This window comes from Ictidomys tridecemlineatus, chromosome 4 (genome assembly GCF_052094955.1).
Source record: "Ictidomys tridecemlineatus isolate mIctTri1 chromosome 4, mIctTri1.hap1, whole genome shotgun sequence".
NCBI lineage: Eukaryota > Metazoa > Chordata > Mammalia > Rodentia > Sciuridae > Ictidomys > Ictidomys tridecemlineatus.
The window spans coordinates 127,194,589-127,221,548 of NC_135480.1; the positions used below are offsets into that span (position 1 = coordinate 127,194,589).

The 26,960-nt window shown below is 32.2% G+C and overlaps 1 protein-coding gene across 6 annotated transcripts in view; it reads left to right on the forward strand.

Moving 5' to 3' along the window:
- The window catches only part of Agtpbp1 (ATP/GTP binding carboxypeptidase 1), a 196,411-nt gene that overhangs the window by 96,934 nt on the left and 72,517 nt on the right, over positions 1 to 26,960 (forward strand). For all 6 annotated transcript variants that reach the window (XM_078047392.1, XM_078047393.1, XM_078047391.1 and 3 more), the window contains 5 exons: positions 2,528 to 2,736; positions 4,189 to 4,366; positions 7,261 to 7,358; positions 11,321 to 11,437; positions 21,509 to 22,221. In XM_078047392.1, coding sequence (XP_077903518.1) covers positions 2,528 to 2,736; positions 4,189 to 4,366; positions 7,261 to 7,358; positions 11,321 to 11,437; positions 21,509 to 22,221 — 1,315 coding nt within the window. The remainder of the gene's footprint in view (positions 1 to 2,527; positions 2,737 to 4,188; positions 4,367 to 7,260; positions 7,359 to 11,320; positions 11,438 to 21,508; positions 22,222 to 26,960) is intronic.

Genomic DNA, 26,960 nt, shown 5'->3' on the forward strand with positions numbered 1-26,960 from the left:
GTAAACTTTAAACCAAGATCACATATATGAATTTACTGATTATTTGTCACCTTGCTTTGTTGTCTCTGATTTTGTAATTCAAATTGTATAAAGAGTAAATCTGATTTGAAATGGATTAGAATAGCTATTTAAAAGTTTATTAAAGCATACTAATTTTCTGAATCATTGATAACAGAGTTATTAATTCTGAGTCAGTGCAAACTAAAACTCTCAGAAGTTTCAAATATTTTGTAGAAATTGGTTAACCTAAGATGATTGAAGTCTGATGTTTTTCAGTTTTAAATAATAGTCTTCCTTTTATACCCTCTCTTCTTTTTAAAGAAGAATGCTGGGTAGACATACTTGTTTAGTCTATCAGGATAAAAAAAGTAATTGATAAGTGGTTTATATTTAATGTAGTTTGAAATTATATATGACATTAAATAAGATGAAATTTAATAATACAAAATAATATTTAGTAGCACATTACATTTATTTAAATGGACCATTGCATTTTGGAGCATTTTTACTTATTTATATTTTTAAAAATTCCTTTTTTTGTCTGTGGGGCAACAATAATTTACTTTAAAAGAATAAATTTGACTACTGAAATAAATGTGGATAGATAGTTCAGTTATCAGTGCTGGTAAACTTAAATTTTCTTTTAATTAGAGATGAGGAAATAGGCCAATAGTGAGTTGTGTGCCCTGAACACATGAATAAAAATCCCTGTATAATCTGTTTTAATTGTGCTCAGTGCAGACTGTAGGTGGCTCTGTTAATTTCCTTTAAGGATCACCTCAGTACATTTTTGAATTGTAGTTAAGTTTCTTATTTGATCTTTCATAAAGAATTTAAACATTTTTCATGAAGACCATTTGGACTATTGGGAATTCCCACAAAAACACATAGTTTGTAATAGTTACAGTGATCATAGTAGCTTTTAGCAAAATCGTGTTTACAGCTAGTAAAGGCTTGTAAATTTCAGTTGGTATAAACAAAGTATATATTCATTTAAATATATGAAATGTTTGTTGGTCAAAACAATTGAACTGCAGGCACAGTGGAGCATTCCTGTAATCCAAGCAGCTCAGGAGGCTGAGGCAGGAGAATCTCAAATTCAAGGACTGCCTCAGCAACTTATTGAGAGAGACCCTGAGCAGCAACTCTGTGAGACCCCATCTCTAAATAAAATACAAAATAGAGCTGGGGATGTGGCTCCGTGGTTGAGTGTCCCCGAGTTCAATCCCTGGTACCCAAAACAAAACAAAAATCCAATTGAATGGATTTTGTAAATAGCCACAGCCTTAGTAAATTAGCAATTTTTACAATAGGGATTTAAAAGCTTTCACATATGAAAGAGGTGTTTCTTCCCTTGATGAGTTTCTTCCTTCTTTAATAACAGAATGTAGTTCTGAAAGGGAATTAGTATGTTTATCTCAGTTTTGGCTTACTTGGACAATAGAAAATTCTTTCTGGCAACTCAAATCATTATCTTCTTCATGTCCAGGCCATAGATCAGAAGTCATTTTGTGGGTGAAATTGAGATTAAGAAGAGACTAGAGGGCTGGTGATTTAGCTTAGTGGTAGAGTGCTTACCTAGCATGCACTAGGCCCTGGGTTCAATCCCCAGCACTGCAAAAAAGAGAGGGGGGAAAAAAAAGAAATCAGAATTTCATTATAGTTAAACAACATGAGATGGAACAATATTCAAAGTTGTAACCTTTATTATCTACTCTCCAAAGTAACACTGGGTGGCTCAATATGTTGCTATGATATAATTTCTTTGCTTCTATCTTAGTAAAATGCACTCTTTTGGTTAATAATTTTAAATATTAATACTTTAAAAATAATAAAATTAGGTTGAATTTGTGGATTCATTTCTGTTAATTATATCCCAATCAAATTGATCATTTACAGAAAACCTTTAATGTAGTTCTCATTATATTCAAAATTTAATTCCTCGAATGACTATTTTCTAATCATGTAATGCTCCTTCCCTTTCATTTACTGCAAAGTTGTTTAAGTATTTTTAACTTAGTATTGTTATGGCATGGATGTTTATATAATTGTGGGATAACTAGAGCAATTAATTTCAGTGGAAACAAAGTTTGTATAGGAATTACATTTTAATGGTGGTAATTTCATTGGGAATACCAATTTTGTGACAGAAGTTAATAAAAGTGATAACAGCATTTAACAAAATAATATTCACAGCTAGTAAGTTAAAAGCTTATACATTTCATTTGGTTTATTGTCAGTATATTCATAAGTTTTAAAATATAGGAAGTTTTTTTGGTTTAAAAAGATGTAAACATAATTTAATGAAGAATTTTGGTATTTAGAAATCATTAAATAATATATGGGCAGGAAAATTTCTGGAAAACGTAATGCTTTCTGGAACTTGTCATATTTAATTTCTTAGAAAAACATATTTAAATATGTAGTTGCCTTTCATCACAGTTGAGGTTATACTTTTAATTTGATTTATTCCAGTACTTTCTCTTGTCATTTAAAAAATATTCTTTCTCAATTTCTTTTGTTAAAGAAACAAATGCCAGGAGAGCTGTAGACAGAGGATATGTCCAAGTGCTTTTAACAATTTATGTAGATTGGCATCGCCATGATAATCGGCATAGAAACATGCTCATTCGGAAAGGAATTTTACAGAGCTTAAAAAGTGTTACAAACATCAAGTTGGGAAGAAAAGCATTTATTGATGCCAATGGGATGAAAATTCTGTATAACACTTCACAAGTGAGTTATTTTCTTACTATTACTCTACTTATGTTCTAGTGATATGGTTTGGTTCTTAAGAAAATTAATTTGCAAATACTCAGAAAAGGTATATGATATATATTTATATTTAAAAAATATCAAAACCAAAAGGCACAATCATTTCTCACATATGAACTCAGACTGAATTTGAGAAGGTAGTCAGTGCACATCTCTGCAATGTGATATTTTGTCCCCAAAAGATTAAAGGAAGATGTATAAAACCACCTACTGGATTCCATATAACTTTCTAGAATGTGTAGTCAGCTGTAATAACTCAGTTTATGTAGATCCTATACAGCTCTTAGGGCAATTCTGTTGTTTTTGAGTATTCTGCTTATTTTCCTGCTGGGAAGTAAGAATAAGAATAAATAGAGAAGCTACTGTAGGGAAACCTGGAGTTCTAGTTCTGCCAGCCATCTTCAGCATTAAACATTTTTGATAGTATATTTAGTGAGATGTTTTCTAGCATCTGTAGAAGACTCAGGTATGGGCTATAGGAATGTTGTAATGCAACCCTCTTGTTTTTGGAAGTTCATAAATTTGTCCTTTAGAAAATGCCAGATAGTTATCCTGGTTGTGCTGTCTTGGCTTTTACTCATGATAAATCATCTTTCTACATGACAATAGTTAAAAATGTCCAAACACATGTTTTATGTTTACCCTTAGTATTTTTTAGAGCAATCATATATATATACCTGTTTTTACTCTTCCTAGTCCAGACTATGATGGATATTTGATATTATGAGGAAGAGTTAGGTGACTTAATATTTTTGGGCCTTAATTTCTCATTTGTTTTGACAGATCAAATGTGAAACTGTGTATTGAAAATTTTACTATGTATCAAAAGTGCCATCTGAATGTCAGCTGTTAACTAATAATAATATAATATGACATAATTGAAATCCCCTATGTCTTTACCCTTCTCAAAATTTAAGAGTGATTTTCTGGCAGCAAATCACTCTTAAATTTTTAAATTAGTATATTTAGGCTGTTCTTGCGTAAGCTGAATAGCCAACTTATGAGAGGTGCATTGTATGAAAATTGATATAGTTCTGAGAGCATTTCAGGCAAATGCATGTTTGCTTATATTTCTTACTTTCTTAATATTTTTCCCCCTTTTCATGTCCCCTAAATAATTTATTTATAGTACTATGGTGACTTTCAGTATCAAAAATGGTACTGACTTCTGCATAGTTAAGATGTTTAGGGAAAAGTTCTACTAAATTTGCCCTACGTGATATTCCTGTTTATAAATAGACACAGTAAACTGTGAACAGTAAAGCTGTTTTACAATTATCCTGTGTTGTAATATTGGTTTTTGTGATGTTTGTCTCTAGAAAATTTTTAACGTTAATTTTCTTTTTCTGGAATAAAGTACAATTGGTTTTGCTACTCACCAAAGATATATTGTCTTTTTTTTTTTTTAAACAGGAATGTTTGGCAGTCAGGACTCTTGATCCTCTTGTCAACACCTCCAGTCTTATAATGAGGAAGTGTTTCCCCAAAAATCGCCTGCCACTCCCAACGATTAAGAGTTCTTTCCATTTCCAGTTGCCAGTTATTCCTGTTACTGGACCTGTGGCACAGTTGTACAGTTTACCACCTGAAGGTAGGACCACAGGTCTCCCATTGGAGCGGTGTGTCTGTTGATAGTTTTTCTTTATTTGTGCCTAATTATTTGGCAAAGAGGGTTTTAATGAACCTGATAAACCTTTACATATTATTTTAGTTAATAAATATTTCTTTAATATGAGAAATTGAACTCTACTAATTTAGGGAAATAGCATAGGATGTTTTACATATATGTAAATGTCCATTATGGGAAACTTTAAATATCACTTAAGAACATTAGTTGATACTTTATATAAATTCTCAAAATATAAGTTAAGAACATTAAACGTTTTGGTAATTATGTTTAGGTTTACATTTGTTGCACATTAGTGAACTTTTTTTTTAAGTTAGAAAAAAACTGAATCCCCCAAATTGTTATAGTTTATGCTCAATGAAAACTTGCACATAACTTGTCTGCAAGAAAGTTTGACTCATTTCTTTCAATGTTACATTATAAGGATGTAGTATAATTTATCTAACTAGTTTCTTACTAAAAGATATTTGTTTCCTATATTTCACTTTTTCATATTAACAAGATACAGATATTTTAGAAGTGAGTAATCAGAATTTTGATGTATATTCCCTGGTTTTAATTTTTTGATTAAACTACAGTAATTAATGTTATTAATTATTGGTAATGCTATAAGAATTCCATTGCATGTTTGGAATAGAAGATCTCATGCACTCTAAGCTGTATGATATTTGATATTTCATATTTGGGTTATAAACCCAAAGGAAAATACTATATAAAGGAAATATTAGAAAAGTTTTGGATAAAAATTAAAAACATAATTTGTCTCAGAAGCTAAACTGTATTTTCCTTTCTCACTGTCCAAGAAATAATTTTTCCTGTTTACAGTAGGCTTTACTGAATTCAGTCCCGTAACTTTTTCCTAAGATGTTCTTTGTTCCCTCTCTTTCTCCAAATGTCAGTTCTTGTTTATTCATGATTGACTGTTGTTAGGGTATAGGTATAAATAGACCCAGGTTACCATATGCAATATAAATACACATTTTTTTGTTATTTCAGAAAAGAATTTGAGACAATTTGATACTGTTAAAGTAGCCCAATAGCATATTACACAAATAATTATCATAAAAATTTTTATAACACAGTCTTTGCCTGAAAGTTTACATATTAAGTCTTACAATACAAGAACATTGGGAGTCAGCATATTCGTTTTTTTTTTAGATGAGGAAACTAAGATACAAATAACTTATGTGACTGCTTAAGATCAAATAGCCAGTAAGTTGGGTAGCCAGGTTTTGAATACAGGAATTCTGTCCCCAGATCCCCTTTGCTATGCTACCTCAAGTTAGAAAGTTTTTTTTTTTTTCTCCTTCAAATGTGTATGAAGAAGATTGCCTATAACCTAGGCAGTAGACCTCTGTTGTACTAGGTCATCAAAGGATGTTTTTAATTATTTCCTATGGTGGTTTTCTCATGTGTATGTGGAAAATGGGAATGAAAAAAAAGAAGGGTGAGGACAATTTTCTTTTTAAAGAATAGGACCTGTGATTTGTATTTTTGCATCATTCACCCTTGGCCAAAAATCATTCATATGAATGACTGTAAATACTGCATTGGAGGCTGGAATCCCTGTTGCAGAGGTTCTGTTAGTAAAAGAAAGGAAAGGAGAGCAGATTCTAAAGGGATAGTGAATAATCTTTACTATATATAGCACATTGTAAATGGAAGTCAAAAGAATTTGGGGAGATATCTTTAAACAAATATTTTCTGTATTGTTTACAAGCACTGATGCTTACATGAGAAACCTCAAAGTACTCTTGCTGTTTTTCCCTTGTCTTCCCCACATCCATGGACCTTGTTTTTCTTTTTCTTTTTTTTACATTCTATTCTTTGAGTTCTTCTTTAATGTGTATTCTTCCTTCATTCCTATTATTGTTAATATTGTTTTAGTTAGGTTTTGTCTTCCCTTCTATTAATTGGCCTTGCTCCACTCATATGCTCCCTCTCTCACACCTTCCAGAATGATCATTTGAAAATGCAAGTTGAATTAAACCATTTTCCTCTTGAAAATCCTCAGTGCTTATATTTTGTAGGTTAAAAAAAATCTAAACTATGGTCTACATTATTATAATCTTCATTTTCTTATTCTTACTTGCCTTTTAGTACTTTCCTAATCAGATAGTGCATGCTAATCCTACTCGTTATATTCCAAAGATATCATCTTATTTCCTTATTCTAGAATTATTATTTCTTCTTCTTAAAACCATACATACCCACCTTTATATTTACTTAGAAATCTGTTATACTTACTTTGAGTTACTGCTTAAGTACCACCTGTTCTGTGAAGTGATCAATCCCTTAGCTTTAAGCAGTTTGCGGTTAGTTATTACATCTTTGTTTTCCCATAGAATTTTGAATTTTATGCCTTCAGTAACATTTTTCTTCTTTATTTATAATTACTTCTTTGCTCTTTCTGCTCTCAAGCCTCATGAGCTCCCTGAGGGTAGAGATTATATTAACACATCTCTAAAAATATTTCTTACATACAACATAGTATTTGGCACATAGTTATTGAAATAAACAGGAGGGTAATTATAAAAGGATGAAGTGTGTCATTGAAATTTATCCTAAATAGGAAACAGGATGTTTCATTCAGGATACTGTAAGATAAGACATTTACTATTTTTCTTTAAACTGAGAACATTAATAAAAAAACTAATTTATTCTTGTAATATTTGCTAAATTTAAAAGCACTTTCACATACTATCTCATAGGTTTTTTCAATAGTTGGTTGAGCCTTAGTGACTTTTTTAGTAAGAAATCTCATTTATTTTTATTATTGAAATACTTCATGTATATAACATTCTGCTTTGAATGTGCATATTGTAGAATGCTTACTTATAGCACATTTTGTATCACAGTGGATGACGTAGTAGATGAAAGTGATGACAACGATGATATTGATTTAGAAGCTGAAAGTGAGATGGAAAATGAAGATGACCTAGATCAAAATTTTAAGGTTAGTAAATTTTTATTAGTCACCTTTGTAAATTATATACTTTAGTTGTAAAACAAAGGTTTGGGAAAAACACACACACACACACACACACACACACACGCACACATAATGGTAGACCAATTTGTTTTAATCCATATTGTTTTGTTATAACTTATAATGAACACTAAGTAATTGAAAAACTAAGGCTGCTTTAAATCCACTGATCTGAAACAGACCCTAAAGAAAATTTTTTCACTGTTTTTGACCAGAAAGATTTTATTTAACCCTCTTACTTAGATTTTGAAACTTAAGGAAATCTAAGGAAAGGTTAAGATCTAAAGTTTGAGACTCTATTTTGCAAACTTATTTCAAAATGCATTACTCTTCATCAACAGTCTGGGATATAAAAATAGTAGGAAAGTATAATCTAAAACTGATGCATTTTTGTTAGAATTTGTGTTTACTTAACGATTCTTAGGTTTTAGTTAATTGCAAAAGATAGGAACTATTTCCTGAATTGAGAAAATGTGAAATTATTGTCATATTACAAGAGATGTAGGTAAAATAAGCAGGTGGGTATCAGAATTTTATGGCACTTCTGAAAGCTTAGAAACTGCTCTGTGTTATTTAATGGTAAAGAGGGCTACTATAACATCTGTAGAAAAATGGTCTCTTTAATTTTTAAACTGTTTGGCTTATTGCGTAGTATGATTTTCTGGCGAGGGAGGCTTAGACTCCTGCCTGCTTAGGCTTTTTCTTTTTAGATCTTGAAATATTGCATTAAAAATGGGGCATACTAAGTAAGTATTCGACACTCCTGAATTAAAGATACTGAAAATTTCTATTGTAATAGCAAATATAGAATATAGAACCAGTTTTATCAATTTCATTGTAGAACCAGATGTGATCACCAAGGCATGCTTTGGCAGAATTATCAAATTAGCCAAGTCAATGTCTGCATCTGACCTCAAGAAGGAAAATAGTTCAGGCTTTGATGGTCAAGGCATTTGGGGGAACCACATTTTTGGCTCTGAACCTGATATAAGAGAAAGAACTATTAGAATCCCAGTTAGAATTTAAATTCTCTCTATAAAAATGTGCCTTAGATAAGATGAGCTATATAAAATGTAATCTGGATTCTTTGGAAAGTGAGTATTTGGGGGAAGTAAAATTTCCTAGCTTAATACCACATTTTCCAGAATAACTTTTAAAATATTGCCTCTTAATAGGAGTCTTTCTTACATATTTTCACATCTATTAAAAACAAAATATGTTCAGTATAATTCATATTTCATGTCTCAGAGTTCTTATTTCAAATATCTGTTATCAGAGATATAAAGACAGAAATTGGTGAGGAATAAAACTCAATAGGAATTATAACAGCAACTGAGTTTGCTTCTGGAAAATTGTAGACATATACACACAAATAACACACTTAAAATATTTTTTTACTATTTGCGAGTATGTTGCATGTATCATTGATCTTGGTGTTTTTTTCATAAATACATCAATATAACCATATATAGTTAACAGATTCATAAGTTTACAGGGACACTTGTCTAATCTGTCATCTGTATTACATTTTGTCACTTGTCCTGTCTACTTAGTCACCTTTAATTTGCATAGATTTCTTTGCTTGTGACATTGATATTTTTGAAAACTAGAGTTGTTGACTTACAACTAGGGTGTCAGTGATTGGTAAAATTTTCCCTACTTTACCTTAACACACCAGTTATAATAAAAATAGTAGTAATATTTACTGAACACTCTACCCTTGCTAGTCAAAGGTCTTTACATATGTTAACCTTGAAATCCTCATAACAGTATAGAAAACAGAGGCCCTGAGACATTATCAGTCTAACTTCTAAGAGATAGAGCCAGGATTCAGAAAGTAGTCTGTGGAATGCTGGCTCTTTACTACTGCTGTATAAGTCTACTAAAATATTACTTTTCTTCAAGGGCTACAGAATTGTTGGCTTTTTGAGACTGCTGAGCTGTATTAATTTCCTTTCTTCCCTTTTCTTTTGCTGCCTTTTACTTTTTTGGCTGTTAACACTGGAAATTTCCTCATTTTTCCTATTTTTACCTGAATCTTATAACTTCTTTTGTGCTTCTGTTGAACTGCTACATTGTAGTGGTTATAATATTTATTTGTATTCTCTTGTGATTGTAGTCTCAGATTTCTTTCTTCATCATGATTCTATTTTGTTTGTCCCAGATTTTACAGTCTGGAGTGTTTATAGAAACCTGGAGATTCTAGAAGACATCTCCAGATAGGCACAGACTTCTTCAGTACATTCTTTGTTCCTTTCTTAACTTTGGAAAATTTTAAGGAGTAGTAGCAGGCCGGTTTGTTTTTGATGAGCCTATCAGTAGCTCTTCTGTTTTTTCCTCAAACTCAAATAGAAAATTTCCTGCTATTGAGCTTTCAGAGTAATAGTTTTCTTTCCTCACTATACTTATTTTATTATAGTAATTTTCATTTTTTATATTAGACAGCTACTATACAAAGGAAGGCTCTATTTTCACAAAATAACTTTAAATATTGAATGAGTGTGTTCAGAGAAAAACTACCTTTGTTAATTATTTTATTTTGGAATCATTATCTGTCTTATTAGATGTTAATCAAAGAAATAATTACATTATTGGTTCATAAATGCATAACAGATGAAATGACATTCATGTAGTAATAATTATACAGTGATGATATACTAACAATATTATTTAAATAAAATCAATTTTTATTATTTATGGCAATGAGAAAAATCTCATTCATTGTTATGTAAATAACCTCTAAATCCATGATATGAAATAACAAGAAATATACAGTATATTTTTCCTTTTAAATTACTAGTTATGTGTAAATATAGTCAGAAACGTATATAAGGATTGAAATGTATTAAATTAAGTTTATTGTAATACTAAAAAGTAATTTATTTTGGTACTAAGATAAATAGAAAATTAAAAATAGTATGAACTGAAAAGTAATACGTGGTCTTATTATATCTCTCTTTAGTGATCTGTGGAGGTAATGATGATTTTGTATTTGTAAGGGGTGAGTTGTTAGAAAATAGCTTTCTACCTTGAAAAACAGTGAATAGCAACACTGAGTTTTTCTAAGGGAACTTTATTTACCAGAGAGTTTTAAAGTGGGTGATAATTCTTAGTTGATATTGAGGCAGTACATCTTACTTACTTAGCTGTGTATGGTGTTTGTTTTCAGATCACTTTGACAAATTTTGCACTCTGGTTACCTCTTTGTAAGATGTGTAACTTTTAGCAAGCTCCTTAACTTTTCTTAATGTCATTTTCCTTCTCAGTTAAATGGAGCTAATGATACTACTTCATTAGTGTTTTTTATATATGTAGATTAAATTAGATAATATGTATAAAATACTTAGTGTAGTGCTTCATGTATTTTCAGTGTTTAATAAATGTTAGCTATTTTGATTATTGCCACCTTCATTATATATACATGTTTTTCAATTTCGTTTTCCTAAGTTTTTAAAAAATATTTTGTTAAATTTACTTTTTAGTGTAGAAGGACACAGTAACATTATTTATTTTTATGTGGTGCTGACGATTGAACCCAGTGCCACACATGTCTGAGGCAAGTGCTCTACCACTGAGCTGTAGCCCCAGCTCCTCATTTTCCTAAGTTTTATTAACCTTTAATAAGTCCAACATGAGGGCAGTTAGGGAGATTGAGGAGAACAAACTTAATCTTGGTCTTATTAACACAGGTATTTGTCTTGAGAAGTCCAAGTATCCTGTTATATTAGAATAACCATGACCAAAATTAAGCAAAATTCAACAATAAAAAAAGAGTAAGCAAATTTGAATTTGAGATAAAGTCAATACAATCTTTTTCAATGGTATTCTAAATTACATGTAATTAATAATTTGTAACATTTAAATCTGAAGTGTATTCTGTAATTTTTGTATTTTTTAAAACTGTTGACATGCTATTTTAATTATTTCAGAATGATGATATTGAAACAGATATCAACAAATTAAAACCCCAGCAAGTACCAGGACGAACAATAGAAGAACTAAAAATGTATGAACACCTCTTCCCTGAACTTGTTGATGATTTTCAGGTACAAACAGAAAATTTGAATGTTCATTGATTTTTAACAAAAAAATTTTTCCCCTCTTTCTCAGGCATATAGTCACTGTTTTTCATTTACAAAAATGTAAGTAAGGGGCTGGGGTTGTGGTTCAGTGATAGAGTGCTTGTCTAGCATGCACGAGGCACTGGGTTCGATCCTCAGTACCACATGAATGTAAAATAAAGATTTTGTATCTAAAAACTAAAACTATTGTGTCCACCGAGAACTGGAAGTAGTATTGCTTTTCTGAGTGATATTGGATAATTAATGTCAACATTCCATGCTGCAAAATTGCTTATCTTCAAAATGAGTAGAGGTGGATTCTAGTTTTACAATTCATTCTTACTTTGATGCATCTCTCCCCTTCTTTTTTTTTTGTACCAGGTATTCAACCCAAGGGTGCTTAACCACTGAGCCTCATCCCTAGTCCTTTTAATTTTTTTATTTTGAAAGAGGGTCCTGCTTAGGGCCTTGCTAAATTGCTGAGGCTGGCATTGAACTCGAAATCCTCCTGCCTCAGCCTCCTGAGCCACTGGGATTACATGCGCATGCCACTGTACCCAGCTGGTGCATCACATTTTTTATTTTTTAAGAATCCCCCCTCTTTTAAAATTTTATTTTATTTTATTTTTTTGTAGTTGTAGATGGATAGAATGCCTTTGTTTTATTTTATTTTTTTGCTCTGTTGCTGACATGTGGTTCCTTAGATAAGTCTTTGAAATGGTTCAGGATCTTAAAATAAGTTTGAACCAGATAATCTCTAAGATTTGATTAGCGCTTTTTATGAACTTATTGCTCCCTAAATTCCATACTTAATTCCCAGTTGCTTAAAGAAGGCTTTAATGTGAGGCTTTAATGTGAGGGGAAAAAACAAAAGAACAAGAAATATCTATTTACATTTCACTGTTCTAAAGTTCTAATTGCTCAGGTTTCTCTTTTCGAAAGAACTTACGAGCCTTGGGTACAGCAGTAATAGATGAGGCACTACCCCTCTCCCCTTGTCCCCAGTGTTTGAGATTTCCTGTAGATTTGAAGTGCTTTGGAAGCTACTTTGAAATTAGGAATAAGAGAAGGAGGTAAGGAATCAGGGAGGTCCACCCTAACCCATGCAAGGAAAGGAAATAAAACAAAACAAAAGAAAAAGAGAGAAGGAGGCAGAAAGATGCATTTGGGAAAGGGTATGGAGTAATTTTCTTCCATTCAACCAATAGCAATTATCTGTCTGCTCTTTTTAATGTGTTCATGTCTAGCTAACAATCGCTTTAAAGTAAAACCCCAGAGATAACAAATACTGCTAAATCAAGGCATAAAACATATCTTTTAAGGAGGGCATTTGGGAGGGCATTGATTATTATGTGAAGAAATCACATATTATGTGTACATAATGTGATCGTAAGTCAATGTGGGAATAGAGAAGTGTAATTTTATAATGGGTGTCAAGACCACTATTTTGGTTTTCGTTCTTTCATAAGGTACTTCTTTCTTTTAGATCATGCTGCATGTCTACCTTTAGATTCCCTGTTTCCTAATAATTTATTATCCAGAATAAGCTAGTCTTGAAGGTATTCAACATAGCAACTTTTGAACAGCTGGCTACCTCCTTCTGTAGTTTTCCTGTTCTTTAAGCAGGTATTCACTTTTGGTCTGACTAGATGTGGTCATATTGTAAAGACAGGCCTAAGTTTAAGAGGTATGTAAAGTCCCCTAAGTTAGTTCTTTTTACTGTGTGTAGCCAAAAGAAGGTATTTCAAGTAGTATACATTTAATAATTCATTGTATATTTTCCTAGTAAATTTTATATAAAATAGTTAAAATATTTCTATAATGCATAGAAAATAGCACATTGTCTTGTATTGTGTAATTGGAAAATTATTTCTAAAATAGTTGTGTTAGCATTTGATTACCTTTCTCATTTTTAAGTTTCAGAGGAACGTACTCTTTCAGTATGTTAGTCTCTAGTATTTGAAATGTATATTTGAATAATAGGCAGCAATATTAAGGGATGTACTGCCAAGTGTTAAAAAGATTGGTTGATTCCAGAGAATAAGTGTTTGAAAAAATTTTATTCAGCCATTCTTATATCAATTTCTGGCAGATTATAAGATGTTATACATAAATGAAGTTAATTTGGATTATGACTTTTCCTACTCTGATTTGCCTATTGCTTTCAACATCACCCATTGAAGCTTAAAATGATTTATGTTTGAATCCTGAGCACCACCCATTTTGTTTCCAGATGTGTAAGTCTACCACACAATGGCTAGAGGAGACAAAATGGATGGTATTTGAAGGCAGCATATATTATTATTAAAGTTAATTATCAGCAGACTTTTAGGGGACCTTACTGTCCTTTTAAAGTTGTAGTCATTTCTAAAGTAATTGTTTTAGTACTTGATTATCTAATTTTTTAGTTTTAGAGGAACGTGCTCTTTCATTACATTATTAATCTGTTTTTTTTGAAGTGTATATTTTAATAATAGGCAGCCACATTTAAGGGAATTAGGTTGACAATTGTAGTTTTATTTGCTCTAGTTTCTCCATGGCAGAATATTGGAAGTATCAAAATTCTTCATTTTCACTGCAGAATTTTTAAATTTATGTGTGGTAGCATAATGGCATTATCCATATAAATTGTTATATTTTTATCTCCCCCCCCCTTTTAAGTTTTGTTTTAAATTTTTCCCATGAAAGTTATCATGGAAAAGTTTAAAGAGTCAGATTATTTGCCACAGTTAATCCTCTTTTGTTTTAGTCAGAGTTCTCTAGAGGAACAGAATCAATAGGAAGTATAATTATAAAAAGAGGATTTATTAGGTTGACTTATGTGACCAGAAGCTGGATAGTCCATAGTGGCTTTCCAGGCTGGAGAGCTAGAAGAACCAGTAACTGCACAGTCCAAGAGGCTGAAGCCCCACAACAAGAGGGATCAATGGTGCTACCCTAGGCCAAGACCAAAGCCTTCTGGAGAATCAGTGGCAGAGTCCGCTTTGGAAGAGTGAAGAAGCGAAAGTCTGATATCCTCAGATCATCACAGCAGCAATCAAGAACCCATTCAAGAATTGAGCATCTGCTGCTGCTTCCTTATTTTTCCAACTTCTATTTCATCCGTGCTGTCATCCTACTAGATGTTGCTGTACATGCTTAGGGAGGGTCTTCATTTCGTTTGGCTATCCCCCATACCAATCATTCCTAGACACACCGTTACTAATACATACATAGCCTCTTCTTAATCATAGGCTTCTCTTAATATAATCAAGTTGACAATTCAAATTAACCATTATGTATTTCAATGCACTAGTTCCTGTAATCATTTTTAGAATTTTTAAAAAATGACCCTTTCTCTAAATATATTTATAACATTTCATATGTTGATTTGTTCTGTTTTCATTCATTAGTTTTTTTTTCAGTGTCACCTTAATAGATATTTATTGACTTTCAGCCTCTCTTCTTTTCATACATAAGAACATAAATACATACATATTTATGTTATAAATATCCATATAATTATTTTTCTGACAGCATCTTATAAACATTCATTTGTAAGCACTCTCCCACTGAGCTACATCCCCAGCCCTCATTATCTTTGTTTTGAAACTTGATTTCCAGTATGTTTTTTTTCTTTGATTCTCTGGTAATTTCAAAGTTGGCTTTTATAAATTTTATTTTTTATTGGTTCTTTTTAATTATATATACATAATAGTAGAATCCATTTTATTATAATTTATCATTTTTATTGATTACTAGCATATTGTAGTAGAGTAAGAGAACACACCATAATATTTTGCAACCTTTGAGTTTCGAAGGCTTTGTTACTATTTCTAGATGCCTAGAAGGAATTGTTTTACAGTTGTTAGGCACATTTGTATATTTACTCATTATGACAGGATTGTTAATTGTGTTGAAAAGTGTCTTTTCTATATTTATGAAGTTTTATCCTTATTCTATCAATTACTGTGAAAATTTCCTTATTCAATCAATTACTATTAAAAATTTCTTATAGTGATTGTGAATATATTTTTCTTTGCAAGTTTGTTAGTTTATATATATATATATATATATATATATATATATATATTGAGGCTTATTGTGCATAAATGTAAATGAGGGGCTGGAGTTGTGGCTCAGTGGTAGAGTGCTTGTGTTGCATGTGTAGGGCACTGGAATTGATCCTCAGCATCACATAAATGATTAAAATAAAGGTGTTGTGCCCATCTACAACTAAAAAATAAAAAAGTTTTAAAAAAATAATGTAAATGAGTTTTCTTCCCTTTGGAATGAAACTTGTTATCATTTGTTATCAATATAAAGTTATTTTCTTTATCTGTAAGACTTTAACAAATGTTTTTTAAAATGTTAATGTAGTTACATTAATTAACTTTAGTTATTTCCCTAGTGTCTTTTCAAATCTTATTTTTAGCTTTTTATTTTCCTTTGCTGTATATATTTTAAGGAGCATATAGTTTAGTTGGATTATTAAAATTGAATCTGTATTTTGTCATTTAACTGGAGCATTTAGATCATTTATCTATAATTATTCTGATATTGGGGTTTAATTTAGAAGATCTTATTTTTGTATTTTTGTTTTTTTCTTTTTCTTGCCTTCATTTGGGTTACTTTTTCTTCTTCCAGTTTTTCTCATCTACTCATTTGAACCTAAAAAACCTTGTTTTTTTATTATTTTAATCAACTTCTGGGAGGGTGTATAATTTATGTAGAATAAACTGCATCCCTTTAAAGCCCAAGCGTGAGTACTAACATATATGCAAAAATTCTAGTTACTCTTGACATTCTAACATACTCACTAAAGCTTAAGTTCTCAGCATCTTTTTGATTTCTCCTTCAGTGATAAAAGGAAACAATCATTTCCTAAAATATTTTGTTTTTGAAAGAAGAGCTTTTAAAAACCATGTGATAATAATGCTCTTTAAAATATTTAGTGTATCCCCACTTTTAACATTTTTATATCTTCTTTTTCCTCAGAACTTCTGTCTGGGATTATTTTCCTTTTACCTGAAATATGTGTTTTAGTGGCTTGTTCTCTGTCCTTGCTCTCGCTATGTCTTGCTGTGTATCATGTAGTCTGAAAGTATTTTATCCTCTTGAAAGTTAGTCTCTACCCACCTCACCACCACCTGCCCCCTGGCAGCTTAAAAAAAACAAAACTTTATTGAAATATGCAATCAATTACATATATCTAAGATCAGTGAGTTTTGAGAAGTTTATGTACATCTGTGACAACCTGTCCTAGTTGAGATACAGAATTATTTTTATCTCCCCAGAAAGTCTCCTTGAGCTCCTTTGTAGTCTCCTCATAGCCTGCTTATTTCCTACCCAGGTAACTACTGTTCTGCTGTGTCACTGGTTAATTTTTGCTCATTTTAGAACTTTTTATAAATGGAATCCCCATAGTACTTAACTATTTTGTGTAAGGCTGCTTTTACTCAGTTTTTTTTTATATTTACCCTTATTATAGCATAATATGAATGGTTCTTTCCTTATTGCTCAGTAGTATTTCATTGGGTAAATTCAGTATAATTTCATTAGTCAGTGATTGATGAGTGTTGGATTGTTTATAGTTTGGGTCTATTTTGAATAAAGTTGATACTAACATTCGTGTACAAATTTTTTTGTGGATATATACCTTAATTCCTCTTGGGATAAAACCTATGAGAGAAATTGCTGGGTAGTATGTGTAATAAATGTGTGTTTTCTCTTAAGAAACTATTTATGTGGCTTTTCACATAATATTTTGGCTTTAGTGCTTTGCAGTTTCCCAAATGTTGACTAAGCGTGGATTTTCTTTTTAAAAATCTTGTTTGGAAAAAAATCCTGTTTGAGATTCATTGTGTTTGGATTATATCAGTTGTTTTCTCATAGAATTTGGAAAAAACTCTTCATTCTCTTCTTTAGATACTACCTTTTGCTCTGATGCTCTTTCTTCTCTTTTTCTACAATTCTAATCTAATGGAAGACCTATTTATTCTCTTCCATGGGTCTTTACTTCTTTTTCATGTTTTCCTTCTCTTGGTTTCTTTATGCTGCATTTAGGTAATTTCATCAGAACTGTCTGCCAGTTTGTTAATTTCCTAATTATTTTTTTGGCTTATCTAATCTGTTATAAAAAATATCCACTAACATTTCATTTGTTTTTGATTTTTTAGAAGGTTGTTAAAGATGTTTTATCAGTCTTTAATTTTTTGTTTCGTATATTTTATTTCCTTAAACATAGTAAGTATAATCCTTTCTTAGTCTTTGTAATTTTGGTGTTCAAAGTTCTTATAGGTCTTTTTTATTTCTCTTTCTCAATTAGTATATGTAGTTTTTTTTAAAAAAAATAGAATAACTACGAACTATTTATTTTCTTAATGATTTTGTTTGTGGAAATTATGTGGAAACTCTAGAAGTGTTATGTTGTTGTTGCTTTTGACAGGCACAGTTCTAGATTAAATTCTTCCTTGAGGGTTTTTGGACCACCCAGATAATGTGACTTGAAGCTGTAAATTTGTGTGATGTGATGGCAGGCTTTTGGTATCAGTTTGTGAGTAGTGTTGTTTTTCACCATCTTGGTGTTAAGGCTTAAAACATTGGGTTTTCCTTGCTACTGTCTGTTTGGGGCTGAGGGTATTTCTAGGATCTATATTTTGAAGTATTAGATCTTTGGGTTTGTCTTTTTGGAAGGATGATTTTCTTTTGGACTCTCCACCTTTCTAGTTCTGGGTTTATCTTCTGATCTTCATTCTTGTTGAGATGGGAAAAGCTATATCCACAGTTAACTGGGTTAGAAATTTTTTTCAGAGTGAAAGCTAGCTTCCATCTTTACCTCGCTCCTTATGTTTTGGCCTTAAGTGGATTTCTTATCCACTTACTGACATACTTAAAATATCATGCAACAATTATAAAAGTTTTTGTGGGTGGATACTGACCATAATATTTCTTACAAGTGTTTTTTAATGTAAATTTACTACCCCTTCTTTATGCCTCCATTGTCTGCTTGGATTATATATATAGTACAGGGACTGACATAAATCATATTTGAATCCTTAGTTTTTGTATAGTAGGCATTCAAGGAATTGATCACAAATGAAAAGATCTGGTTTTGACTACATTAGTGTATTTAAAGAAGTTAACTCAAATTAAAAGATTAATTGTAAATATAGAAAAACGTTTGCAAAAATGAGTTAGCTAAATATGTGTAAATATAATGTGAAATTTTACATAGCAAAACAAGAAAGATACTGTATTATAGAAACAAACTAGTTTTGAAGAATTGCTGCTGTTAGTAGATGCATGTAAAATTATTTCTTTTCTAATAGTTAAAGAAATATAAGTTAAAAAAGCAGTAAAATAATATTCTTTATCAGTTTAGAAAACTTAAAAAAATCTATAGTACCTGATATTGTCAAGGTACAGAGCAGTTGAAATTAGGTACTCTCATACATAGTTGCTGGGAATATGTTAATACAAATAAATTTTGAATGTATCTGGAAGTTTACAGTAAGCATTAAAATTGAATATAATGTGTGACCCTGTACTTCCAAGTGCTTAGGAAATCATCTTAAATCAAAAACATTTTGCAAAATGATTTTCATTTGTGGAGTCCTTTATAATAGCAATATTTTTGAAAATGGTTTAACTATACACCTTAACTATGTTTGTTTAAATAATTCTTTGTTCTATTAAAGGATTACGTACTCAGCAGTAAGGCAGTGATTAAATTATTTATGGTATATTTCCTTGATGGAATCTTGCTTGGATATCAAAATGCATCCTTTTTTTTTTTTTTTTTTAGTACCAGGGATTGAACTCAGGGGTACCTGACCACTGAGCCACATCCCCAGATCTGTTTTGTATTTTATGTAGAGACAGGGTCTCAGTGTGTTCCTCAGCGCCTCACTTTTTGCTGAGGTTGGCTTTGAACTTGCAGTCCTCCTGTCTCAGCCTCCCGAGCATCTAGGATTCAGGTGTACGCCACCATGCTCAGTGAGCATCCTTTCTAAAATGTAGCTTCCAAGGGTTGGGGTTGTGGCTCAGTGGTGGAGCGTTTGCCTAGCATGTGTGAGGCCCTGGATTCCATCCTCAACATCACATAAAATGAATGAATGAATGAATGAAAAATAAAGATATTGTGTCTAACTACAACTAAAAAATAAATATTTTTTAAAAATTTAGCTTCCAGGACCCTTTTCCTTCCTGCTTTTCTTCTTTGCAGAATTGACTCTTCCTCTTCCATCTTTTTTTCTGGCCCATCTTTATCTTCCCAGCCTCCAAGATTAAACTACTCCAAGGCTCAGTTCTTTATTCTCTTCTCTGTTTCTCTTCATTGAGGATTTCTGGTTAAATTACTTGTAATAATATCTGTATGCTAAGGACTCTGACATTTATTTATTCTGCATAGAATTTTTGTCTGAATTTTAGACTGATATTCAGCTGCATACTTTACATCATCTGTTATGTGGATAGGTCATACTTTGCATGTCTGGAAGTTAATTCCTGATTCATGCTTTTCCATTTGTTCTTGAAAATATTCTTGCATAATCTGTGACCTCTCTCTGTGCCTGCTACCCCATATCTGTTCTATCAGTATAGTAATTGGTTCTGCAATATGTTGAGAATTCATCTTCTCTTGGCCAAATTCCCTGGATTACTACAACAGATTCTTTTTAGACTCTTGCTTCTACTTTCTCTTCCTCAGACAATTCTTAGAGGAGCATCGGAGCAATGGTTCTCTCTCTCTCCTTTTTTTGGTTCTGAGGATTGAACTGAGGGGTGCTTAACCACTGAGCCACATCCTCAGCCCCCCTTTTTTAAATTATTTTTTTTATTTTGAGACAGGGTATCACTAAGTTGCTCAGGGCCTTGCTAAGTTTCTGAGACTGGCTTTGATCTTGGGATCTTCCTGCCTCAACCTCCTGAGCTGCTTGGATTACATGACCAGAGCAGTGGTTTTCAGTGGCCTCTCAGGGGACATTTAACAATGTTAGGAGACATTCTTGGCTTTTAAATTTGGTAATCAGAGGGAATACTACTGGAATCTAGTTGTAGATATAAAGGATGCTGCTAAATACCCTGTAGTGTATAAGACCCTTGTCCCCTGAAATATAAAACCAAACAAACAAAAAAAAAAGAATGATTTGGTCCAAAATATCTACTGATGTGCCTAAGAAACCCTGCACCAGGGTTTTATTTTTAAGACACAAGTCATGTCATGGCACTCATCCCTCCCATTTAGATAAAACCAAAATTATTAACTTGTATGGCTCTATGGTACCTGGCTTGCTTTGGCCTCTTGAAATTCACCTTTCTGTTATGTTCTGTTCCTTCCATACCAATTTTCCTGTCTTTGAATACCCCAGGCATTCACCCATTCTGGGGCCTGTGCTCTGGCAGGAATGCACCCTGTGTGTGGCACCCTCAACTTCGAAAGTCTTTTGCTTATATCTCATCTTCTCAATAAGCCCTAGCCAGTGACATTTAGAATCGCTACCTACCTCTCCTGCCTGTGGTACTTCTGATCCTCATTATATTTTTCCCCTACTCCTTTCTATAGAACTTTACACCCTTTTAGTGTTCTAGAAAATATACTCATGTTATGTATATTACTGGTCATGAGTCCTTTCCTTTCCATTCCTATAAGAATAAAAGTTGTCAAGAGAAGAATTTTTCTATTTTAAACTGATGTGTCTTAAATGTCTGAAACAATGCTTGGCACAAAACAGATACTCTATAAATATTGCACCAAACAGATACTTTGTAACATTTGTTGAACTAACAATGGTTTAGTTGTGTTTCCCCAGTAGGACTTTGGATAACTTTAATGTCTTTATGCTTTTCTAAAATACCCATATTTTTGTGGAAAGAGTAAAATCTGTTAAAAATTTTGTTGTGGTTAAATATTTTGTCTTTTGTTAGTAAAATTAAAACATTTTGTTTTATCCATCTTTGAAATTTTCAAATGTTAAGTTTCTGAGGCAGCATATAAAATGAATATGATCTTACTTTTGTTAATGTATTTTAATATTGACCGATGACAGATTAAACATTTTTTTCTTATTTTTAAAGGACTATGATTTAATCTCCAAAGAACCAAAGCCTTTTGTATTTGAGGGAAAATTACGTGGCCCAATTGTTGTTCCCACGGCTGGAGAGGATGCATCTGGGAGTCCAGCTAATTTTAAAAAGGGACCTGTAATGAAGGAAAAAGTATCTCCTAAAGGAGAGGAAGATAAGCAACCTGCCTTTATGGATGTAGCAAAAGAAGATATTAAAGCTGATGACAGAACATTACAACAGCAACTAGGTGATCAAAATAGAACTATTTTACCAACCCATGGCTTAAACAATGATATTGTGAAAGCATTGGACCGAATCACATTGCAGAATATTCCTTCTCAAACAGCCCCAGGTTTGACAGCAGAAGTTAAGAAGGACTGTAGTCTCCCTCTTGCTGTTCTCACATGCACTAAAGCATGTCCACACATGGCTACCTGTGGAAATGTTCTTTTCGAGGGTCGGACAGTTCAGCTAGGGAAGCTTTGCTGTACTGGGGTTGAAACTGAAGATGATGAAGATACCGAGTCTAATTCATCGGTGGAACAAGCATCAGTTGAAGTACCTGATGGACCTACACTCCATGACCCAGACCTTTATATTGAGGTTGTGAAAAACACAAAGTCTGTCCCAGAATATTCAGAGGTGGCTTATCCTGATTACTTTGGTCACATTCCACCTCCATTCAAAGAGCCTATTTTAGAAAGGCCTTATGGTGTACAAAGGTGAGTTGCAGATCTCTTACTCCTCGTAAGTAAAACCATTTTTAAAATATGAAATATAATAATTATATTTAGGAAACAAATTAGTCTGAATAAAAGTTACCATAATTTTTATTCTACTTTGGACATTTGCATTGTTTTGAAATTATCCATCTTTGAATAAATGTTACCTTAGCAGTATTTATTTAGTAGTTGATCATTTGAACTTGACTTAGATATTAATTAGTAATAGGCTGTAAATACATGTACTCATATGTAACAACAAATCCCATCATTATGTACAACTATAATGCAACAATAAAAGAATGTGAAAAAATAGGCTATAAATAAAGCAATGTGAACAGTATTATTTTGTAGTAAAATTTGAAATGTTAATTTTTTATATATAATGTAAAAATTTGAGATTAACCAAGCAGTTAGTAAAGTTATTAAATATTGCCAAGTAATATTAGATATTACAAAAACTATTAATAGATATTACAAATGGAGAATAACTTTTTTGGTGTGTCCAGACTATATTTAGTGATCATGGCTAATGCTTTATGATGATGGATTCTCAGTATCTAAAATAATTTGGATGCTCTTATTATGAGTATAGTATTTAATGGAAAGAGAAGACCTTACTGTGGTTATTTGATTTCCTTAGATTAAAAGCTTCTTTAAGGCAACAACTACATCTTATTTATTTTTATCTGTAACACCTAGTATAATTCATTATTTTTACTTGGCAACTTAGTGTATTTAGTGCAACTATTTGGCTACTTGGTCCACAGGTATGGAATATACCACATCAATCATACAGCATCAAAACAGGAACCTTTCTTCACTGGAAAAGGTACTTCAGAGTGGGCCAGGCTGTGGTGTCTTCTGAATCACAGCCAGCACCATTTAGAGGCAGCTGACCTTGTAGTGTACTGTAAAAAGCATAGGTGAAGCTCTCAGTCCAAGGAAATACTCTGCAAGGATAAGTCAGTCTTTTAGGATGCACTTAGCTAGACACTTTTGCACAGTTCTATATCCCCAATAGAAAGAATATGTGGGTCTGGGAACCAGGAGGGGAGAGCTGGGCCATATTTTACTAGAGCTCCTAGTGTCCCACTGGGAGAATTTGTGCTTTCTGTCCCTGCACCTCTGGGCTCTGCAGGATTAGAAGTCCAGTCCCCATGGTAGTTGCAGTCTTAATTGAAAGAGACACAGCAAGGGTACAATGTAACAACAAGCTGTGGTTACTGAATGGAGATTCTAGCTTCCTTCTGGCTAGGACCAGGAGGTGGGAAAAGATTTTGCCATCTTTACAGAAGTTATTAACTCAGAATTGACTCAAGGAAGTAGGGTTGCTTTTACACGATGGCAATAAGGTGAATATGTGTGGAACTCAGGCCACCCACTTGCTACTCCCTTGTCTAGTTTAACTGAGAATGGACATGTCACTGTCCTAAGGGTGAAAGGATTTATTCATGCTGGGAATTATTATGTCTTATCTACAGCCCTTTCTTCTCTTAATATTTATGATGATTTCTCTCAATTTTTCCTGAAACATTGACCTTGGAATTGCTCTGCAAGTTGAATCAACAGATTAGAGTCTAACTTTTTTTTTTTTTTGGTATATTAGACCACCTTTTTTATTGCGTGTGTACAGTGTGATATACCACTGGATTTGTCGAATGTTCAAACCAAAACTTTTAAGATATATTTTTGATACTGGGAGGCAAACAGCATGATAAAAGATCAAGAGATCAATGAGAGTTGGCATATGTGTTTTACAGATAGGTGTGTTGGTATATAAGTTACAGAGCAAAGGAGATTAGGCTCAAACAAGAGCCCAGAAACTTAATCATTTTAAACTCTGTTATCTGTGTTTGCTTTAAGAAAATTGGCAGTGAGAAAAATGGGGTTGGGCTCCAATACACCTTTGAGGGTTGGGTGGCCATGGTGCCCTACAAATTTCAAAGATTTCTTTCTATATAGATAAAATTTCCCACTAATTTTCACAACTTTCTTGGAAATGTTTTCTGCCTTCTGATTTGTTGCTACAGAAATGAATCATAAATTCTAAAGCAATCTAAAACCTTTTGTCTTTTAGTCTGTCAACATCATGCGTTTTGTGTAATGGTGACTATTACCAGGTTTGACTGATCTGTATGTACTATGGTGCAAAGAACATCTTTTATCATATTTGTCATAATTCTATTGTTACATATTTGTCAGTTTTTTTGGCTATCAAATACTTGATAAGAGGCAGGAATATAATCATATTTCAATATGGAGTTGCAGTCCTGAGAGTGATCACATTGATGGGTATGAAGTTTCATATTTAAATGAAAATAATATGATTCTGTTTATATTATTTAGATGTATAGGATTTATATTAGATGTATTATGTGTTTACATTAGACATGTATCATTTATATGATTCTGTTTATATTATTTAGATGTGTAGGATTTTCTCCAATAAATGTTAGTTACTTTAGCTATAACTACTACAAAAAATAAAATGTTTTCACTTAAAAAATGTTTATAAGTTATAGACAAGAGTCGTTGGTATTTGAAACTTATTGCCTCTTCTCTCCTCTGCAAATGTCCCAAGTGTTCATGTGGAAATTGTGAAGAATGTAGTCTCATTGCTCAAAGTTGTATATCTTCTCTTGCCTTTTCAATTTTTTACCCAATATTGCTGAGAAATAAGTAGAAAACTTTCCAGAATTATTTGTTCCTTCAAGTTAAATTAGTTTGAGGCTGAGAACAAGTGCATATAGCAAAAATACTTGGATTAGATTTAATGAATGCAGTAAAACTGGCGTGGTGAGGGACACCTTGTCAGGGCAGAATGCTCTCTGAAAAGCAAGTTCTAAATGTAGTTCACCCTTTGACTCTCTGCGCTGCGTGCATGTGCGCGCATGTGCGCGCATGCGCGTGGGTGTCTTAGCAAGTAGTTTTATTTCTCTAGAGATCAGTTTTCTTGACTGAAGAAAAAGGAAGTAGAGAGTTAGTGTTTTTCAAATTTGAGTCATTAACTATTAATAACTAATAGAAAATAGCAGTGTTCACATATGGTACAACTAAGTTATAATCTTTTATGTCCTCTTTCTCTTTGTAGGATTATAATTTCTTCTTCTTCTTTCTTCTTTCTTCTTTTTTCTTTCTTCTTTCTTCTTCCTTCTTCTTTTTCTTTCTTCTTTCTTCTTCTTTCTTTCTTCCTTCTTTCTTCTTCCTTTTTTTTTTTTTTTTGGTAGTACCAGCTACTGAACCCAGGACCTCAGTGCATGTTAGGCAAGCATTCTACTACTACTTGGGTTATGATTTTTTAAGTGTATTTCTTGTTGGCCAAAATCAAAAAAGTTTGATAGTCATCCACTTGGATTAGAATTGGAAACTATAGCCCATGTGCCAAATCTGGTCTGCTACCCATTTTTTTCTCTCACAAGCTAAAAATGTTTTTTTTTTCCACCTTTAAATCATTAAAACAGTTCAGAGAAAAATTGGTAATTTATGACATGAAAATTATACAAAATTTATATAAACAAAGGTTTTGTTTTGGAACACAGCCATGTCTATTATGTTTTTGGTTGCTATTTTTGAGCTACAATAGTAGAATTGAATGGTTGTGAAAGAGACCAGCAAAGCCCAAAATGTTTACTATCTGGCTCTTTACAGGAAAGGTTTGCTGAACCTAGTAGCTAGATGGTCTAAGACTGTGGTTTTGTATACAATAAAGAACCTAATATGGGCCAGGTAACTGGTATTTCAAAGCACTCTGAAATGCTTGTCTTTTGAAATACATTGACGAAGTCACTTCCAGTTTGCTTAACTTACTTGCCCAGTCTTCTGCAACTTATTTTTTGAGCAAATGATGAGCATTTTGTGACTTTTTTTGCCATTCCTTGGTCCGTGTTTGAGTGCGGTAGGTAGCATTGTGAATGAGCAGTACTGAAATTAATGAAGATTTACTGTTTTATTATTTTTAGAGGCATCAGACTGCTTTAAGGTATTCAATGAAAATAGCTTTAATGTTTTAAATTTCTATTGTGTGGTTCTTTTCCTTGTATGCACCACTAAATTTTTTAAAAGAAGGTTTAGTATAAAATGAATAAAACTTCTCAATCTGCCTCATTTGAAAGGAAAATATCTGATGTAAGATCCTTATCTCTGTAGATAATGCATTAAAATTTGTTTATTATAAACATATACTAATGATAATATTTAAGTCCTAGTTTTGGTTTAAGTTGCATTTAAAAATTGTAGTTAAATTCATCTCATATTTTAGTGTATGCTTAACATTATTGGTGCTTTTTTCCTGTTTTTGTATTTCATGAAACCAGGACATAACAAAATAAAAGAAGAAAGGTCACTTTTTGTCCTGTGCCCCAAAGGTGACCAGTATTTTGATTTCTTTCCATTATTTTTCATCTGTATCAAATTTGGCTAAAATCTAGAAGTTTAACAGCACATTTTATTGCTGAGGCTTTGGAAAAATAGGTTCTTTCATACGTTGAGGGTGAGACTGTCAATGATAATAACTCCTGTGGAGGGCATTCTGACAGGGTCTGTCACAATTAGCACTATAGTTTTCTTTGACACATTAATCCGATATCTAGGAATTTATGAGATATACTCAAGTGCTCATCAATCAAAGTTAAATAAATTATGATATATCTGGTGAATTCTGTTCAATGGTTGGATGACAAAAACCACTCTGTGCATTGATGGAATGAGCTGTAAGATGTATTATTAAATGAAATAAG